A 20,900-nucleotide genomic window follows, 5' to 3' on the forward strand; every position below is an offset into this window, starting at 1 on the left:
GCCACCTGCCCTTCCCATCGAAGAGTCACTCCCCAGGAAGGGACAGCAAGACCCTCTCCACGATCACAGGGCCATAGAGGGTCCCTAGCATAGGACAGAGCTTGGTCTTCTGTCCCCAGGACTTAGTGAGGGCACACTAGTCCTCAGTAGGGTCCAGCACCCAGAGTCAGCTTCCTAGGCTGGGCCGGAGCAGAACATGGAAACAAGATTATTCTTGACACTTCAGGGAGATGAAATGTTTAGAACGGTGTGTGTCATCAGTGGTACTTGACCATGAGGACACTGGGACAAAGAGGTGAGTTTTCAAAGATTTTATTAAAAATAAAATAGATCCACAGTCATAAAAACAACACAAGTGAACTTCTTCGCACCTCCCAGTCTGCTGACCACGCCTGCTTTGCCAAGGCTCCACCCACCTCAATGGTCTTGAGGCCTTTCAGCTCCCTCTGCCCCACAAACTGGTGACTAAAGCTCCTTGCTTTCCCCCAACTTCTGATCTGTCTCCTTTAAGAAAATAAAAATACCCCCTCCCCAACTTGCTTAAAAATAATTTTCAAAGATTAAAAACGGCATTTGTGTGTTTTTAAAAAATAAACACTTTAAATGTTGGAACTATGCCTCTTCCCCTAGGCCCAGTTGAAGCCTTTAGGGTGCCTGCCTGCCTCACCCCAGGAGGCCAGCTGCCACTTGGTACCCCTTGGAAATTTTCAGGAAGTAATTTCTTCCAAATTTCCCCTGCAGTCACAAATTCCACACACTGTCTTCATTACAGGCACTGCTCTTCGCGTCTGGAAACTTGATCTCGTTTTGTCAACTAGACCACATGCTTCAGATTCCCTGCAAACAGGACAGAAAACAAAATTCAAATTCAGGTGACATACATGAATTCCACCTCAATAAACCTGTTAAAAAAAAAGAAGCACTTGCATGTCGGGACTTGTTCTCTGGCTGTTCTTGGGAACCCAGAGACCCCAACATATGAACCAGCAAGCCCAGGCTACCTGCTGGATGGTAACAGACATATGGCCCAGTTACCCCAGCAACCACAAGTCACCCATCAGACACATGGGTGAGGCCTTTGACAGCCAGTTACCTGCAGTGCTGGGTGAACCCAGCCCAAACCAGCAGGAGAGCCACCCAGCTGAGCCCAGCCCAAGTGCCCAGCTCATACAGGTCATGAGCTAAACGAATGGATGTTTTAAGACACACACACAAACACATTCAGGCCACACTTTTCAGGGTTCACACGTCATTAATTGCATCAAATCTTGCCCCACCCCCAATAAACCTTTCTCCCCCTTTAGCAGGGCACAAGCAACCCTCCTAGTATTTTCTTGCGCGAATACCTGTGTAATATGAACTGGGGGCTTTCCTCTGCCATCAGGCCTAAGGGTCTTTGAGGGACAAGCGACTACTTGAAATCCTACAGGACTGGGCTCTAGGCATCAAAAGTTTACTCACTTAGTCCTTCTGCAGTGTTCTCCTTGCCCCATCTCCCCAAGCATAATGCCTTTGAGTTTCATGCAAATTTCTGGTGTGTCAATAGTTCATTCCTTTTTATTTGGGTACTTAGCTTTTTAATTATTATAGATTTACAGGAAGTTGCAAAAAAAAAGTAGTGAGAGGTACCCTTCATCAAGTTTCTCCAAGTGGCAAAATCTTACATATTTATTATTTAATATCAAAACTAGGAAATTGACATTGGTACTTTTCACAGATCTTATTCAGATTTCGTGAGTTCTACATGTACTCAGTTGTGTGTGTAAGTGTATAGTTCTATGCAATTTTATCACATGTGTACATTCATGTAACCTCCACCACAAGGAGATTCAGAACTATTCCATCACCACAAAGATCTCCTCCCCACCCCCCACTCTCACCCCCCAAACCCTGACAACCGAATGAGGTTGAAGCTCTTATTTGCTGTCTGTAGGTCCTCTTCATGTCTTTGACTAATTGGATTTTTTTTTACTCTTGAGTTTGGAGAATCCTTTATATGATTTGCAAATATTTTATGTCAGTGTGTAACTCATCTTTTCATTCTCTTAACTCTTGCGAAAGTTAATTTTTTGGATCATGCTTTTGGTGTTTTCAACCTTTAGGCTCACAATCTGTGGGTACTCTTTGATTCTTCACCTCCTAGTTTAAGGCCCCTCGACATCTTTACTGTGTCCCATGGGCCTCTGCTTGTGTTGTTGCCTCTGCTGAGGAGGCTTCATGAATGAGCAGATGCATCGAGGAACAAAATTCCGTGTGCAAGTGCTCCAACAACACATTTACAAAAAGGAAAGCCGGGTGCTGCATTCTCTGCTGCTCCGTCTTACTCTCCTGTTACATTTGGAGGCAATTAAGAAAAACAACAGAAAGAATTTCCACCAAAAGTTGACGATGAGCAATATTGAATTGGAGTAACAATAAAAATGTAAGCTTAAATAATGCCCATTGTTTTCCCCTCACATGTAGCTTTTCCAGCAGTGGGTGGCAGCCTGAGAAAATTCTAAAGGCCGGCATGGTCTGGGGCCTGGGGAGACATAGAGTAAAGCAGACTGGACGCAAGATATATGGAGCCCTCTTGATCCTTTTTTCTTTTTCCTACATTGAATCATGACATGAGGATAAGAAATAGTTTGCCCTTTTCTTTACTCTATTACGTAATAAAACAAAACCAAAATATAAGCAAGATGATAAATTGGAAACTCACACGTGGCCTGGAGTAAGAGATGCAAAAGGGAGAGGTGGGGTCTGTGGCAAACAGGAAGGTTTGCAGGAAGAGGGCAGCTGCTCCTCAGCTCTAGCCCTTTCGCTACTGGGCAGGAATGTGGGCCCACATCTTTCCTGCTTTCCAAGAGAAGCCAGAAATTCACATTTTTATGTGGAGTTTCCACAGTGTTAAACGTGGACAGCTGATTTACATTTTTAAGGAACGCTGTGTGGGACATCAGCATGTGAGACCAAAGAAAACAATATTGGGGGCAAGTTGTGGCTCATGGGCTCCCAGTTAGTGATCTCTGGGTTATCTGTAGGACAGCTCTGACTTACATCTATAACACCCCATTTCATTCTCAAATATCCTGGTTTGCACAATAAATTAGATTGTCACCCTACCTTTACAGAACTAAGCAGAATGTACAGAGAGTTCTTGTGTCCCCCCAGTCCCTCTCCTCCCTTGGCAGGCACTTTCCCCTATTACTGACATCCTGTATTAGGGCGATACATTTGCTAGTTGATGAATGAATATTGATACTTCATTATTAAGCCACAGTTTATATGAGGGCTCACTCTCAGTGTTGTGCAATTTTATGAGTTTGGACAAGTGTATACTGTTATGTATCCACCATTAGAGTATCACACAGAGTAGTTTCAATGCCATAAAAATCCTGTGCTCCACATCTTCATCCTTCCTTCCTTCCCCCAAAGCCCTGGCAACCACTGATCTTTTTACTGTCTCCACAGTTTTGCCTTTTCCAGAATGTCAAGTGGTTGGACTCATACAGCATGTAGCCTTTTCAGACTGGCTTCCTTCTCTTAGCAATACTCATTTAAGTTACCTCCACATCTTTTTGTAGCTTGATAGCTCATTTCTTTTGAGCTCTGAAAAATATTCCATTGTCTGGATGGACCAGTGTGTTTATCCGTTTATCTAATGAATGACATCTTGGTTGCCTCTCAGTTTTGGCAATTATGAATAAAGCTGCTATAAACAGATGTTCAGGTTTTTGTGTGGACATGAGTTTTCCACTTCTTTGAGTAAACAGCAAGGAGCACAATTACTGGATTGTATGTTAAAACTGTGTTTAGCTTTGTAAGAAACTGCAGAACTGTCTTCCAAAGTGGCTACACCATTGTGCATTCCCATCAGCAGTGAATGAGAGTTCCTGTGGCTCCATGTCCTTGCCAGCATTTGGTGTTGTCAGTGTTTTGGTTTTAGCCATTCTATTAGGTGTGTAATGGTATCACATTGTTCTTTTTGCAATTTCTTAGTGACATAATAGTGAACATATTTTCATACACTTACTTGCAAGCTGTATATCTCCTTTGGTGAAGTATCTGTTTAGGTCTTTGTTGTATTTTTTAATCAGGTTGTTTTCTTGTTGACGTTTAAGTTGTATATTTTGGATACCAGTCCTTCATTGGATATGTGTTTTGCAAATATTTCTCTCAGTCTGTGACCTGTCTTTGTATCCTTGTAATGTTTAGTCTTTTTAAAGTAGAGCAGTGTTGCCCAATAGAACATTCTTTATGATGGAAATGCTCTATCTCTATGCGGCCTGATATGTTAGCCACTAGTTACATGTGGCTGGCGCATCCCACATCAATCCTATGCTCAAAACCCTCTATGGCTTCTGATCACACCTAGAAAAAAATCCAAATTACTAGTACAGCATACAGACTATAGCCAGTAATACTGTAATAACTATGGATGGTGCCAGGTGGGCACTAGACTTATCAGGGGGATCACTGCATAAATGATATAAATGTCTAACCACTGTGCTGTACACCTGAAATATACAATAGCATTGAATATCAATAAAATAAAATAAAATAAGTTACTCTTAAAAAATCCAAATTACCTAGCTACCAAGGCCGGCAGGGTACGGGCCATCTCCTGTCTCTTACTACTACATGGGGCTTCTTCTTATTGCTGGAACACACGAGCCATTTTTCCTTCCTAGGCCTCCCCCCTTCTTTTGCTTGCTATTCCTTCTGCCTGGAATGCTCTGTCCCTGGATATCCCCATTTCTTACTCTTTTCATCATTTAGGTCTCAATTCAAAGTCACCTCTGAGAGACCTTATGGACATCCAATCTAAGTGGCCACTGCAGTCACTCATTTTCTGTCTATTTTATTTTCTTCAATGCACTTAATACACTGAAGACATCTTGTGTGTTTACTTGCCTATTGTTCATCTCCCATCACAAGTTCCATGTCTGTCTTGTGCATCACTCTGTTGTTGGCACGTAATAGGGGCTCAATAAATATTCATGGAAGGAATGGGTATCTGTAGAGGTACGGGGCAACTGATAGAGCACTTCCCCATTCAGTCCACAGTGCTTCAAAGTTTGCTCATTGCTCTTAAGGCCCTTGCAAATGTGGTCAAGGGGCGCCAACATATGCTTACAAAAGGAGCATCCATGCCACCGGGCTAAGTGGCAAACGGGTTCTGAAGACAGTGAGTGTCGTAGAAGTTTGGAGGAATGCTGGGGTGACCCCAGAACCCTTGGAGGCTGAGTGGCACTACAGAGAAACAACTCTGGGACTGCTGGAAAGTGTTTCCAAAGCTTCCATCATATGAGTATTCCTTTCAGAAATGTCATATCTACTTAACATCTGTATTAATGGTAACAATATTTTTCTTTATATCTTATCAACTAACTTTAAAAACTTTAATACCTACTTTGGCCTCATCTATCCTAAGCAATAATAAGAATCATCATCATCATAATTAATAATAAGTAGCAGACTTATGCTTAACTACATTTTAAAACACATTCAAACAAATATAACTATTAAAATAAAAAATGTCTTTGTGTCACTTCAAATTGTCTCTCTACAGAGGTACACGAGGCACACTTTGGGGACCCTAGCACCCAGCCCCTAGCCCACTGTAGACATCAGTACTAAAGGCACAGTTCTTGCCCTCATGGAGCTCTCAGTCTAGTGAGGAGACAAACAAATCATAGTCCATAGCAGCAAGGCAATAAAATACCAGTGCATACAGGGTGCCAAGGGCATACAAAGAGACGGTGTGGAAGGCTTCCCAGAGGAGGTGGCATCTTGAAGAGCAAAGGGGGAGAGAATGTTCCAGGTGGCAGGAACAGAGCAGGATGTATAAAGGCACAGGATGAGGGTCAGAGAGGGGGCATTGGGGCTGGAGAGATGGCCAGAGGCCAGATCATCCAGGACCTATAAGGGTCTCACTCTCCACCTGGGAACAATGGCAGAACACAGGATTTCTGTGAAGCCTTGGGCATGTGCTGATATGGAGAGCTGATTTCATTTGAGCTTTTAATTATCAACTATATTGCTTACCCTGGAATGCACATCCCTCCTGTCATCAGAAAGCCTTTCAATGACAATTAACTATAACCACCAAATACCACTTGTCTGCCTCTGACCTGAATTATAACCTGAGGCTCTGGATTAATCCCACCAGCTTCTGGCATTTACAGGATATCAGCACTTATAGGATATTACCGCGATGGTTAGGGTGCTCTGGTCTTAGCTTGCAAGGGACTACTGCAGTCTCAAATGGAATCAAAGCAATTTCTAAAATAGCCTATGATTCACTTTTTCTCCCCTCCTGTGCCTAAATCTGCTGGCTCTATGTGGAAGGATAGGCACAAGTAACTGAGGTGACATCACAGGAGTGGGCTGCTCGCCTGCCAGCCAGCCAGCCTATGGAGCTCAGCCTCCAAGTCGTTTATCTGCAGGGCTAGGCAATGCCTTTCAGGCATTTTGGAGTCCCAGCTCCAGGTTCTTTGGTCCATGTGCTTTCTCCACATTTCTTTTTCAGACACAACTTCTGGGCTGGGAAATCCAGGATAATGGGAATAGCAGCAGCAGAAAGAATAATACAGCCTTACATCTGTATAATGCTTTAGGGTTGTGAAAGCCATTTGCTCCATTTTGCTCCACCCAAACACCAGTGGGAAATGGAAGCTGGGATTTTAGGCCTGAACTGGAGACAAACTCTTGCTCTCTTGCACAAAGGAGCTAAATGCCAACAGTCATCTCATGATGAGGACTTGGATGCCACTGGAAGGTCAGAAGCCTTTCAGCTTCTAGGTGCTTCCTGGAAGATAAATTCTCCAGGACAAATTGCCTGGCCTGCCATCCTGATTAACCATGCCATCCTGATTGAGCCAGGAGGCAGTGCCAGTCTCAGCACTGCCAACTCCTTTTGCACACCCTGCTTTACAGTCCCAATGGTCCCAAAGACCTTTATTGGAGCCAAAGGCATGGCTGCTAACTGTGGAGCCCTGAGGTAGGGTGTGTCATGAACATCTGGAGGTGCCAACAGCTGCCAGAGTGGCTCAAGGGCTGTGAAAGGAAGGCCGCCATTCCAGTCCTATGTGTCAGCCACCACTGCACATCCTGAAGTGGAGGGACTCCTTCCTGCAGCAGCCATATAAATAGTTCTCATGTCTGCTCTGTGATCTTCCAGCACCTGGTCCCAGTCAGTATGAGAAGGGTCCCAGCCTAGCTCCCTGCCCTGATCCTTCCCAGAAACCAAAGGGGTGGCACACTCTTGTTGGCCTTCTTGGTTTTAGATTAGATTTCAGTGTCATTTGCGTGTGTGTGTGTGTGGGGGGGGGAGGGGAGGTGGGGGCGATAATGGAAGCAGTGAGCGACAGATGCTTAACACTATGGCGAGAGTGGCAGGTGCTCCTGAATTCAGAATGACCGTAAGGCCATAATGGCTGGTCAGTGCCACGAAAATGTCACCTTTGTAAACCAAGATGCTGTACTCAGGGAACTGTCTGTTGGAAATCTTGGCGAGCTATACAAGCGGCCCTTTTGAAAGCTGAATCTGTAAACCTATATGTGGAAAGTGACTGGCAGAAGAGAATATCATCACCTCCAAGGGAGAGAGGCCTCTCAGACTTGTTTTCCAGCTCACGGGGGATATGTGTGCCTATGAAAATAGATTAAGGATCACCGCCTCAGCCTGTTTTAGAGATGTGAATAAAAATCTTGGCTTGAGACTGCCTCCGCTCTGGTTGACTGATTTTTCAATTGATTTGTATTTATTAGCTAATGAAATTAAAGTTGTAAAAATGATAACAGAAACACAATAAATCTCTCCCACAACTGGCTGTTTCTATGTCACTATGGTGCATTCCTCACTTTGATTACTTCAAAGTCTATTATTTTGTTCTCAATTATTCTGTTTTTCTGGCACTGGAGAAAATCAATTTGTTTTATTTTCTCTTATTCATGCACTCAATTATGCTCTTCGGGCACATTTAATCACTTTGATGTTTTCATTTTATGGCCCGTCTCTAGGCACTTCAGCTGCATTGCTGCCAACAGGCAAGCAGGACTAATTTGCATGTCACAATAGACTTGAAATTCTGACTCAATTTAGAAATCTTCATGAAATCTCCCTCCAAATATGCTTGAAGCGGCAAAGAGGCAGAAGGATGTGGGAAACCAGGAGCCAATAAAGATGCTTCCCTTTCTCAAAACACTTGAGAGCTCTTTGGTAGCCTGAGTGTGGCTTGGGGATGTCCCTGTCCATGGGATGGGATGTCCGCAGAGCTTCCTCTGGAACTTTGTGGTGAGAAGCCTGCAAAGGCTGCCTCTTGACAGCAAGGCTACGGAGGCTGGGCCTGCCTACTTTGGCATGAAACGCCCCTCAGCACTGCTGGATTTGGCAGTTGTGCTAGAGCTAGCACCTGAATCTCAGTTGGTTCAAGGGCCTGGGGTAGACTGAGACAACTGTCAACACTTAGGCATTCCAGAACCCAGAGTGGTTGACCTTATTTTCGCTAATAAGTGCTAACCTTCCTTTTGCCCCCTTGGTTATTTTACAGCTAAAGGCTGAGAGGAATAAGCGATATAATTGCTTTAGGCATGTAGTTTGGACAAACAGAAAAAAAGTGCTTAATTAAACACATTAGAGTCCTCCAACTGTTCTTCAAAAGTTCTTGGTTTCTTATATGCAACAACCAGCAACTCCACCGGGCAGAAGAAACTTCCGTGTTTCCTCCTTCTCTAAACCTTGGGTATGATCTTCAGTCTCTCATGCGGAATCCCAGCTCCCTCACTTACTTGTTTGTGTGACCATGCACAAGTAAATTAACCTCCATAAGCCTCAGCTCTCTCATCTGTTAAATGGGGATAATAACATTATCTACCTCAGAGACGACTTCACTTCCCAAACTTCAATACTGTCAACATTACACCGTCTTCATACCCCACTTATATCTCTTATGCAGACTCTTCTTTAAAACTTAACCTCATCCTACAATGCTATCTGTGAAATCAGAGTTTGATGAGACAGTTATATTTCTAAAGCACATTAAAACATATACATTAAACAGACCAAATTCATTCCTGCCTCAGGGTCTTTGATCCTGCTCTTTCCTTCATCTAGAATGTTCTTCACCCCAATTTTTGCAAAGCTCTTTCCCTTCAGTTTGCTCTATTCCCAAACGTTACCTCCTCAGATAATAAAACAAGTAGACAGAAAATGAGCAACGATATAGAAGAACTCAACAACGCGATCAACAAGATCTAACTGATATTCATGGAACACTCCACCAAACCACAACAGAATATAAATTCTTTTCAAACACTCACAGAACATGTACCAAGATAGACCATACACTGGGCCATAAAACAAACCTCAACAAATAGAAAATAATTGAAATTATACAAAACATGTTTTCTGATCACAATGGTATCAAAGTAGAAATGAAAAATCTCCTGAAAAAGACATCTCCAGGTCCAGATGATCTTACTGGAGAATTTTACTAAAAAGGAGAATTAACATCAATTCTATACTATCTCTTGCAGAAAATAGAAGAGGAGGGAACACATCTGCACTCATTTCCATAAGGCTCGTATTGCCCTGATACTGAAAGCAGAAGATGACAGCACACAAAAGAAAACTGCAGACTAATATCCCTCATAAATATAGATGCAAAATCCTCAACCAAATATTAGCAAATAAAATTACCAAATAGAATTCTAATATACATACAATATACCATGACCAAGTGGGGTCGATTCCAGGTATACAAATCTGGTTCAATATTTGAAAATCAATTAATCAATGTAACCTACCATGTTAAAAGGCTAAAGAAGAAAATTACATATATATCCGTGTTAGTATATCTGATGTAAAAACAGTATTTAACAAAATCCAACACCCATTCATGACAAAAGCGCTCAGAAAACTAGGAATACAGAGGGATACTGCCTCAACTCGATAAGGAAAATCTACAAAAACCTCAGCTAACATCATGGTTAATGGTGAAAGACTAACTGTTTTCCCTCTAACTTCTGGAACAAGGCAAGGATATCTGCTCTCACCACTTTTATTCAACATAATACTGGACGAGTAAGCACAGTAAGACAAGAAAAGGAAACAAAAAGCATACAGATTGGAAAGGAAGAGATAAAACTGTCTCTATCTGCAGATGAATGGTGATGTATGTAGAAAATCCTAAGGCATCTACAAGAAAAACCTAGAACTAATAAGTGAGTTCAGCAAGGTCACAGGATATAAGTGCAATAAAAAAAAAAAAAACTGCATTTCTGCATAGCAGCAATGAACTAATGGAAACCAAAATGAAAAATACAATAGCTCAAAAAAAGAAAGACTTAGATATAAAACCTGTTCAGGATCTGCATGCTGAAAATTACAAAATGCTGATGAAGGAAACCAAGGAAGATCTAAATAAATGGAGAGACATACTATTTTCATGGACTGGAAGACTCAACATAATAAAGATGTTAATTGTCCCCAAATTGACATACAAGTTTAACACAATTCCTAACAAAATCACATCCAGAGTTTTTGTAGATATAGAAAAGATTATTCTAAAGCTTATATAAAAAGACAAAGGAACAAGTGTAGCTAAAACAATTTTGAAAAAGAAGAAAGAGGAACCACTCTACCTAATTTTAAGATTTATTATATACCTACAGTAATCAAGACTGTGAGAAGAAACAGACTAATAGATTAATGGGGCAGGAGAGAAAACCCAGAAAGACTGAGACTAAAACAGTTGCCTCGGAGTGAATGAAAATTTTGGAAAGGGAGTTGGTCCTAAGGAGCTGTCTGGATTTTCTGCAGAAGAAGCTTTACATTGTGAATCAAGGGAGGACTTGCTTTGCAAGACAAATGGAAGCACCCTAGAATTTCTAAGTACCTAAGAAAATACCTAAGAAAGGAAACAGCACCTGAGACATGTAAAATATTAACTCTGCAGTCCCTTATTTTCCCAGCTGAACTCAGGTACAGTGGATCTTATAAATGAAAAATTGGAACATAAGGTCTGATAAAAGATTATAGTCTTTTTCTTAAAAAACAAAACAAACGAACAAAAAACCCCAAACATGTATCAGTTTTTTTCTTACTGTAAAAGGAATACACGTTTGTGGTAGAAGTTTTTAAAAATACAGAAAAAGAATAAAGAACAAGTAAAAAATTACCCATAATTCCAATGCTACCACCAAAAGTAACTACTGCTAGCATTTTTGGTATATTTTCTTCTAGCGTTTTTCTGTGCATAGCCACACACTCTCACACACACAAACACTATGCATCTTTACAAAATTGAGACTATTTTGTATTAAATCATTTGTATCCTATTTTGTTTCACTTAACATTGCTATCATGAGCATATTCTTGTGTCATCCAATTATCTTTGAATGTTTCTTTGTAATTGGCTGCAAGAAATTCCTCCATGTAGATGTACGGAGACATTGTCTCACACCTCAAATGCAATGTATCAAAACAGAACATATCAAGTATGTGTTTCTGTAAAACTAACCAACAGCTCCCATCCCAGTTGGTATTCAGGCTGGAAACATCAGAGTTATCTTCTTCCGTTCTCCTTGACCTCCCTCCAAGTAGATACTGTCTTCCTACCAGCTCTCAGCCAAGCGCACAGGTGGAATAGCATAGGGAGTACATTCCCACCACTGTTCTAGTTCAGTCCCTTGCAGTCTCACTCTTGCTGCATCAAGTCATGTCTTCCTTCCAGAATCTAGAATGGCTCCCACTTCACTGTCTCCAATATAGACTATTCAGCCTGCTAGTCAAGGGAACCTGCCATCTGCCCTTGACCCCCACCCATCCAGTTTCCCTGGCATCTGAGCACTTTCTCAGTGCTATCTAGTCAAATCCTCTGACTTCTGCAAGCAGTCTCTCTAAAGTCATACTCCATATCTCCAACACAGCATCAGTCATTATTATCTCATGATCTGTCTAAGGGGGTTACTTTTGTCTCCTCACCTAGACTTCTCCAGTGCTTATCAGAAACAGAAAGCACATCTTAAACATCTCTTATATTTCCCCTGGCACCAAGCACATGAGACGTTCCAAAGAATAGTCACTGATTGATTTCACTGGGTCTTGAAGTGGAGACACAATAATACCTCTTAAAATTGACCTGGTACAGAACACCCCTTTGGGAGACATTGCAGTGTTTACTAAGGGGTGACTGGAGAAAGCAGACAGGGGATGATGAATAGATTTGACTGAGCAGTACTGCCAACGACAGGAGGGGCACCAGGCCTGGGTGCAAATCCTGAAGTCACCACTTGCTTATTATGTGACTACGGGCATATTGCACTTCGTCTTCAGGCACCAGTTTCCCATCTCACAAGATAATTGTGAGGATTGGGTGAGACGATGTAGGTAAGGTATGCAGCACATGGTCGTGCATGCTGGACTTTCAGTAGTGGTACTTCCCACCTCCCGGATTTAGGTAGACATTTCAAGTCCTCACAAGTAACCGGCCATGGCTTTTCATAGTTTCTTAAAATCTACTAAGTTGCTGTCTTGTTGAAGAGCAACCTTGATTTTTATTTTGGACTTTATAACATTTTCAGGATCATAGTTTTGAACTTATCTTTCTGTTTCACAATGACAAACCTTTTCAATTATTATACTCTTTGGTAAAGCAAGAAAGAGGAACCTGGTTAATGGGGAAGCACAGCAGGCTGGAGAGGAATACAGAAAGGCCTTGGGACAATGGCAAGGGGAGATAAGGGACAGACTTCACCCAGATCCTCACTAAAGTCATGCAAATTTGCTCAAGGTATCCTCCACAATCCCATTCCAAAGTCCTTCCAAAAGCCCTAAAGCAAATGGTTGGGTGTATCTTGGAACCAACCCTGCCTTTCAGCTTTTCCTCTTGGCTTTTCAGAGTTCCTGTCGTTTTGAGTCCCACCTGAAGCCTGGGGCACCACACTTGGTGCCCCAACTGCTAGTCCCTAGAAGAATGTCAACCCCAAACTTCAGGCTGCCAGAGGAGGTGCTGCCCACCCAGCTGGAGGCTGAGCAGGCTGGGGCTGGTGACCAGAGCATCCTCCAAGCAGCGGAAGTTTCTTCCACCTTCTGGAAGGTTCAATTACAGTGTGGTGGGATGATGGGATGATGAGGGGTGGGGGGGTTAGGGAGGCCTCAAAGGCCTAGGGCAGGGGCCAGAATTTCAAGTGTTACCCATGGTTGTCTTCCTCTCATCTCTGGGGAGACACCAGATCTCAGGTGCTTTTGATCAGCCACATGGAAGGGTGGGAAGGGCCTACTAGGGGTGACACTGCAGAGAGGTCGGGCACCAGAAAGGCCAAACAGCCTGTGTTCAAATGTCTGCTCCATCACCTATTAGCACCGCACGTGGCACAGACTAGGTGCTGAGTGTATGAATAAAGGTGACCTTGGCCAAGTCACTCATCTTCTCCGAGCCTTGGTTTCCTCATCTGCAAGATAAATAGTAGCTCTTATTATTTCCCCTGTGTCGTCTCTCCCCACACCTGCAGAGTTTGCTGGCCCATCTCCCCAACACTGCACTGAAGACCTTCGCTCTCAAGTGTCAGCCCTATCACAGGCAAACTTGGGGTATAGTCTGGGAACTCAGAGCAAGTGTAGAAGCCCCCAGTTACAATTCTAACATACAACATATGCACAACTCACCCTCCCTTCCCCACCCCTACCCCCAGAAGGTTGCTCCTGCACTACAACATGAAGGTTTTAGGCCCCTAGGGACCTTTACTTGATTCAAATGTCATCAGACAACCTCTACCCCTGTTTCCCCATGCAGAGCTAGCTAGCCAGGCTTGAGGAGCTAGCCGCCTCTGGAGATTGGGCATGTGAGCACTGTGCCAAGTCTGGAAGGTTTACTGTGAGCCAACCCCTCTGGAACACGTCAACCAGAGGAAAGGCAAACAAGATAGAGCTAGGTTGAGTGATCCACTCTAACCCACACTTCCTGTGAGCAGTGAAACACATCTTTTTTTTACCCCGCTATTCTGCCTCCCCCCCCACTGTGGTTCAAGCCGTTGTTTCTCAGTCTAGTTGTGTAGGACACAGCTCCCTGGCCCGTGCTGGTATTATGAGCCTTGTGCTTCCCCCACCCCACTGAGGCAGTTGGTGAGCCACTCACAGCAGCTCACGGCAGCTCTTACCGGCTGCCGGCCGCTCACACTGGCCACCGGCCGCTCATGGCAGCACACGGTAGCCCATGGGAGCCTCCGGCTGGAGAGCCATTGTTCACAATCTCAACTGTAGAGGGCGCAGCCCACTGGTCCATGTGGGAATCGAATCGGTGACCTTAGGAACACGGTGCTCCAACCACCTGAGCCACCGGCCTGAGTCACTGGGCCGGCCCAGCGATACACATCTTCAAGCTTCATTGGCATGAGGAGAGCAACTTGTGGGAGCAAAACCGCTTTTTTCTGTATAAAGTTAAAAGCTTGAGTTGACTCTCCGTGGCTTTATTTTTCTCTTTTTTCCCTATTGGATAGACTAATGGGCAGAAAGGATGGGATAAGGTGAGGTCTCAATTTGCCTGTCCCTCCAGTCATCCTGTGGCATATGGAATGCATCTTTCTCTATAAGATGAATCTCCTCAGGCTTGATCTCCAATAGGTCAAAAATCTCATCTTTTGTGCTTCCAAGGGATGTGGTGAGAAAGAAAAGAAACCCAGACGCAAAGGATGAACAAATTTAACGAGACATGCTGGCTAACTCTTTCCCATGGAGTAGACCTTAATCTACCCATCCTTCCTTGCCATCCCACCTCCCCAAATCAAACTGTGCCTCATGTCCCTCGTCCCCTGCTTTGTTTTTAGTGGGGAGGGGGAGCAAGGCAGGAGGCATGGTGAGAAAGGCTAGAAATGGCCAGCCTCGCTGAAGTTTTTATATGCAAGAACAAATGACAGTCTTGTAGGCAGGTTCAGGAAAATCTTTCAGAATGCAGAAATTTCAGCAGCCTTTTCACACTGACCATTGTCATGGCAACGCACTATCTGATGGCAGCATGCGTCACCGGGCTGGAGGGGCATGGTCTCAGTATAGCAGGTTAGCCTGGCCATTTTTTAGCAACATTTGGACTTTTTTTCTAGCCTCATTTCTTCTACATTTAGCTGAATTTCTTTTTGGTTCTGGACTTGTGTGCTCTGCTCATTTGCATGGCTAGAACACCAGACCTTGTCAATATGAAAGGGATGGCTAAATGGAAAATCTGAAGATTCCTAGCATACTATAGCTACTCCACTTCTTGTCCGCCCTCTCTGGCTCCTCCACGCCCACTCTAAAGCACTTAGTTTCTTTTCTTCTCATCAGTTCTTTCCTATACACAGCATTACCTCCCCTCCATCCAACAACTGTGAGTCATCTACCAACCCTGCACTCTCATCATATTCTTTTAATTTTTTTGATTTTCTCATTTTAATGTACAGCACCCTAGAATCTTAGGGTTGGAGGGAACCCTAACAATAATCTAGTACAACCACGCTCCGCCAGTGCAGGAGCCCCTATACTGAGTGTCCAGCCCCTACTTGTATGTCTCCAATGACAGAGACTGTCACACTAATTGTTAGAAGATTCTTCTACTGAATGAAAATCTGTCTTTGTGTACTATGTGCCCATGGGTCCCAGCACTGTGCCCTGTGACCACATGTACTGTCTATGCCCTGTGCTCTGTACCAGCCTCTCAGAGACGGCCTGTGGGAGCAAGCTCCTATCTGTCGAGCGCCCTTTTAAAGCGAGGTTGATAATGCATCAGCATTTCAGGAGGTCACCTTGCCCTGGTGACTCATACTGAGCTCTGTGTTCACTAAAATCCCTCTGTTTCAGACAAAAAGCTGCTAAGACACATCTTCCCATCTTGTGTGTGTCCAGTTGGTTTTGAGGACCCATTTCCTGGTCCATACATTTGCTCCCAGGTTACTTTCAGTATGTTACAATCAGAATATTGCTTTAACCTGTTAGAATCTTTAAAACATTTTGACTTCCATGTAACTTCCATGTCCTTTAAGGTTTTCTATCATTTTCCCACCAATCCTCAAACTAGTCTTTTATCTCAAATCTTTTATAAAATGTATTCCTCTTCTGGGTTTCTTACCTTTCCTAGTTCTCTTCCCTTTGAATTCCTTATGTCTTCTCTTACTTGTCATTTCTGTTTCCTCAATAGCAAGATGTCATCACTGTCTGGAGATATATGTCTGGGTGTGTGTGCAGGAAAGCATGAGGGCATATATGTAGTTGTGAGCTGCAGAAACTTGCTTACTTTCACTGATCTTGTTGCTTTGTATGTGCTCTACCAGGATTTAGAGCCGGGATGAGGGGAAAATGGCAAGCTTGAAGGAAGACGGGTAAGAGAAGTTGGTCCAGGATCAGTCCCAAAGGAAACAGGAAATGTGCCCCGGGTGTGAGAGGGGCAGGAGGAAACTAGGGTGGGAGCGCTAGTGTTAATTAGGACTGGAGAAGGGCCAGGAATAAAGGGATTTTAAAGGCCTGAGAAGTTGGATAAGGGAGGAAGATTTGGTTAGGAAGTGAGGACCTGTGGGGTCACTAGTGACTGAGAGGCCAGAGGGATGTGGCTTGAAACTCTAGGGTCAGGGGAAGGCTGAGGGCTATGGGACACGGTAGAGAGGCAATAAACTGTGCTGTGACCATAAGCTTATGAGTCTATGAATTATGAGCTGACAAATTTTCTCAGGCCAAAGGCGCCTTGGACGTGGAGTCCCTCCCTACGGATTTGGCTATTGGCACAGACTGGGCTCTGTTAGAGAATAGGGCATTAATAGCACCCTCAGCAAAGACCCCCCCAGGACACAACGCATCCCCTAGGACTAACTCCAGCACAGAACAGGGCTCCCTTTCATGCTGCATTCTATTCCAACAAGGGAGGCAAAGGCAGGGGAACTGGTGCTATCTTAGTTGGATTTCAGTCTCCAGGATGGGCGATATGATACCCTTGGCTTCTTAACTCTGCAAATAATTAGGATCCAAAAAACTATTCACACATACACACAAATTCAATTAAACAGGAAGACACATGCCAAAACCACTTTTAAAAATGCTGTATAAAGTGAGCTGAGTTGTGAAGCAGCAGCTGGGGTTGGGAGGGGGGCAGTGTGACCGACAGGGCACAAACCCAATGACTGCCATGTTCCCTGTGTCCAGAGGCCAGCCCCAACTCTAGTGCTCCGGGTCGGACTGCGCATGTGCTTCCCTGACTATTCACTGTGGGCCCAGAGTCTCTCAAGGCTGTCAGGACCAAGGAAGCACACTGAACAGAATGTCTGTGACAGGCACCTCCCCGCTCTCCGCCAAGTCTGAATTGACTTGAACTTTCCTCATCTTAAAGAGGGTTTTACTATCGCCCTTTCAAAAGAAAAAAGGGTTCCAGAGCGCACTTTAGAATTTGTTTTCCACTGGAGGTGCCCAAAGCCGAATCTTTTGTGCCCCTGAAGGTGACATTAGCTGGCCAAATGACAATCCCAAGCAGAGTGGCCAGTGTGGAATTCCAAGTACAATCCATCAGGCCAAGAAGAGGTTTCCCTCCCAAATCGGTGACAAATGGTATTTGGGGAAGGCCCCACCGATGGGCCGCCACAAGCTGGGTGGAATGAGGAGGGCAGGACTCAAGGGGTGCTGCTCACCTTTGATGTAGTTCAGGATTTGCTGGACTCGGTGGGGCTCATTGCGGTCTGGCCGGCAGCTTGGCGTGATTTCCAGCACATAATCAGGACCATATGCTGTGAAAAACTGGAAGGAAAAGGGAAAGGCCAAAAAACAAACTAAACCACAGAAAACCTCCAAAGCAAACCACATACAAACAGAACAATCAAAAGAAACCCACCGCTATTGACAAGGCAAGGAGGCCCAGGTGGGCAGGGCAGGAGAATGCAGCAGGAAGGCCTGTGCTGGCGGTGCCACTCCCCTTGTTCCAAACCTGCAGTGACAGTCCACAGCTAGCCTCTTTAGCACGGTGTTTAGGCTTCTGTGTGCTCAGGTCTCAACTTTTCTCTCCAGCCTTAGCTCTTCCTGCCTCCCCGGGGCCTTTCTCTAGCCACACTGGCCTGCTCTGAGCACTCTGAAATCATACCATGCTTTGCCCCCCGCCCCCATAGGACCTTTGCCATCGCTCCTTCCTGGGGCCTGCAAACGCCCTCCCCCAACCCCTGCTGCCTGTGAAAAACCTCCCCATCCTTCCAGGCACAGCTCAAATATCACCTCCTTCACAAAGCTGGCCCTCATTCTCCACCAACCCCCAGAGTGTTCTGTTGGTACCTCTCTTACGGCCATTGTTCAACAAATAGACAGTGCTTGCCTGCACATCACATGCTGTTGTGGGGGCTACGAAGATGGACAAGACCTCCTCTGGGTTGTTTAGCTGTTCACAAGCACATTCTGCTTTGAATAGACATTTTTTTTTTTTTTTTTTTTTTGCCAGGGACCTGCTCTCCCCATGCTGCGTTACTAGCTCCTTGAAGGCAGACAGCACCTACATCTCATTCACCTTATCGGTCCTCACAGACCATGGCGGCCGCCTGCTCGTTCCAGCTGCTTTGACTTTCCTGACCCCGGCATGTCAAACAAGCCTAGTTTCTCCACTTCAGTTTTTCTTTCTCTGTAGTAGAGTTTATTTGTTTTTAAATTCAGGGAATCAAAAGAAAGGTTTTTGGATTCTATTTCTAGCTCACTAGATGAGTCCTTGTGACCTTTGGTAAGTCACAATATCTGATTCAGCTTTTCTATTGGGGCCCGCTTGGGGAAAAACACTCCACAACAAAGGGAATCATTCAATTGGGGTAAGTCTTGAATGGGAAATATGCAAAGCTGCTATTTCTGTTTAGTTTTTAACAGAAATAGTATTTGTGCACACTCTCTGGAGAGAGAGCATATGGTCCTTAACATTATGTGCTTTCAATAGTGATATTGTTAGGCGCTAAGGAAGCCAGGGAAATTCAAATTGCACTGAAAAAAGTGGCACAGAGGGCATGCAAAAAGGGATCTTGATATGTGTCATGAATTCGATGTCATTCAAGGAGCCTCTAAAAAATAATCCAGGGTGACTGCCATTGCCACCAAATTGTCCTTGTTAAGAGTCTGGATGTACATCTGGCACCGTGGGGCGGGCTGCAGAACAATCTCTAGGGATTCTCACAGTATCTTTGTGGACTCCATGGGAGTCATTTGATGGGGAGGTAGCTTTTGCGCATCCATGACAGAAAACTCTACACATTTAATTAAACGGACAATGTTCAAGGCTGTGACAAAGCTTATGACTATTTTTCTTTCTGTTTTGGACTGACCTATAACGGAGAGATGGGCCTAGTTCCTTCATGCTGGACTTACTATGCTGATGCCTGAAGCCCCGAGTTCCAGAGATACAAGAGGCCTTGAGTAGAGATCGTCTCCACCAACCCAATATATGAAACAGACAGGAGGGGTTACCTGGTGACACATCCAGAACTAACCCCCTGTTATGATCAAAGACAGTTGAGAGGTTTGTATTTTTAACCAAGGAGGGCCCCTCAGCCTAAGCCTGAGAACCTTTGCGGGCCTGGGTCTGGGAGAGAAGGCTTCAAACAGGTGTGGCCCTCTCTCCTTAGGCGGCGTCTCCTCCTCCCAAGGGTGTCAGGTAGTATACACATTTCACGGGTACGGAAAGACGGGTTTAGAGAGAGCGATCGCAGCAACCAGTCTGGGAGACCCCAAAGCCCTGGCATTAAAGTGCTACAAAAATCAGAGGCAGGGGGCCTTGCTGAGGTGCAGGAGGACACAATGTCTGCGTCCATCCACAAAAGCAACAACGCTGCCTCTCCTGTCAGTAAGACACGCGGTCAGCTATCTGTTTAGGGCTGAGTGTTCGGAACAACATGTCCTCATTTTGAGTGCCTTCTCCATGGTTACATGTACTCTCCTACTTTAGTCCCCTCTTTGACCAAGAGCATACAGTTGCAAGACGGTCAGCTGGGGCCAGAACTGCCACGTGACAGAAGTTGCCTGTCCTGGGATTGAGCGTCTTATCCTGGTTGCATTAGCACCTGGCTTTACCTAGCCACTAAATAACCCATTCTTTGCTGAAGCAGGTAATAGGCAAGCCTGGGTTCCCAAACAGCTTCCCACCTGCGTCGACCAAATATGACGCTCACGTCCTGCCTATTTGCTCTATTCTTAGGCTAGGAGACACAGACGATTTCAGAGAGTTCCTGTTTTGTGATCCAGTTCCACATGGCAGCTGGCTGGTCCCGCTTGGGGCTGAGGGAAGCGGCAGGCACTGACAAGGCAGAGGCTGTATCTAAGGTAAAGGTGGTGGCCTGCCCCCCTCTCCGGCTCTCGCGTGGCCTTTCTCTGTTTCTGTGTTATAGCATGCTTTTATTTTCACACTTGATCACTGTTTTCTACTGGGTTACGAACTCTGCAAAGGCAGCACCTTCTGTAGATTTGAACTCAAGTCATTCAAGCTTCTCTTTAAACCTTTATTTTAAAATTCTGTTGAATTCCATGAATTCACAAAAGGTTTCACTGGCTGTTCAGCTAATTCTGTGGAATAATGCAAACAGTGAACTCATACCAGTAATAGCTTTTCTAGACTCTTGAGGCAGCGTGATGACGTAGAAAGAGCCCCAGCTTTGGAGTCAGGCAGAGCTGGCTTTTCGTGCCCAGATTTAGTGGTGTGCCTCAGGACAGCTTCTTTATCTTTGTTTGCTCATTGCTACCAGATGGATGGTAAATGCTGAGCTGGCTGCGTTGTTAGGAATTGCTGAGATAACAGATACAAAAGGGCCTAGCCAGGGGCCCAGCACATAGTAGGACTTCAGTAAGTGTGAATCCCCTTCTCCTGGGGCATGAGGCCTTGCCTGACTGCTGCCTCACCTATGCCCTGGGGGATATTGCACCAAGCACTGGGAGCTGCCAGGCAGAA

The 20,900-nt window shown here is 44.7% G+C and overlaps 1 protein-coding gene across 2 annotated transcripts in view; it reads right to left on the reverse strand.

The window, feature by feature from the left end:
• Nucleotides 1–296: 296 nt before the first annotated feature.
• The window catches only part of HDAC8 (histone deacetylase 8), a 182,580-nt gene continuing 161,976 nt past the window's right edge, over nucleotides 297–20,900 (reverse strand). The window contains exons 10-11 of one of the 2 annotated variants that reach the window (XM_019747973.2): nucleotides 17,629–17,734; nucleotides 297–837 (exon numbers count right to left, since the gene is read on the reverse strand). In XM_019747973.2, the coding sequence (XP_019603532.1) occupies nucleotides 815–837; nucleotides 17,629–17,734 (129 nt within the window). In that variant the 3' untranslated portion in view covers nucleotides 297–814. The remainder of the gene's footprint in view (nucleotides 838–17,628; nucleotides 17,735–20,900) is intronic. The other variant, XM_074323460.1, reaches the window with a different exon arrangement.

This window comes from Rhinolophus sinicus, chromosome 18 (genome assembly GCF_057876585.1).
Source record: "Rhinolophus sinicus isolate RSI-liver-muscle chromosome 18, RSI-T2T, whole genome shotgun sequence".
NCBI lineage: Eukaryota > Metazoa > Chordata > Mammalia > Chiroptera > Rhinolophidae > Rhinolophus > Rhinolophus sinicus.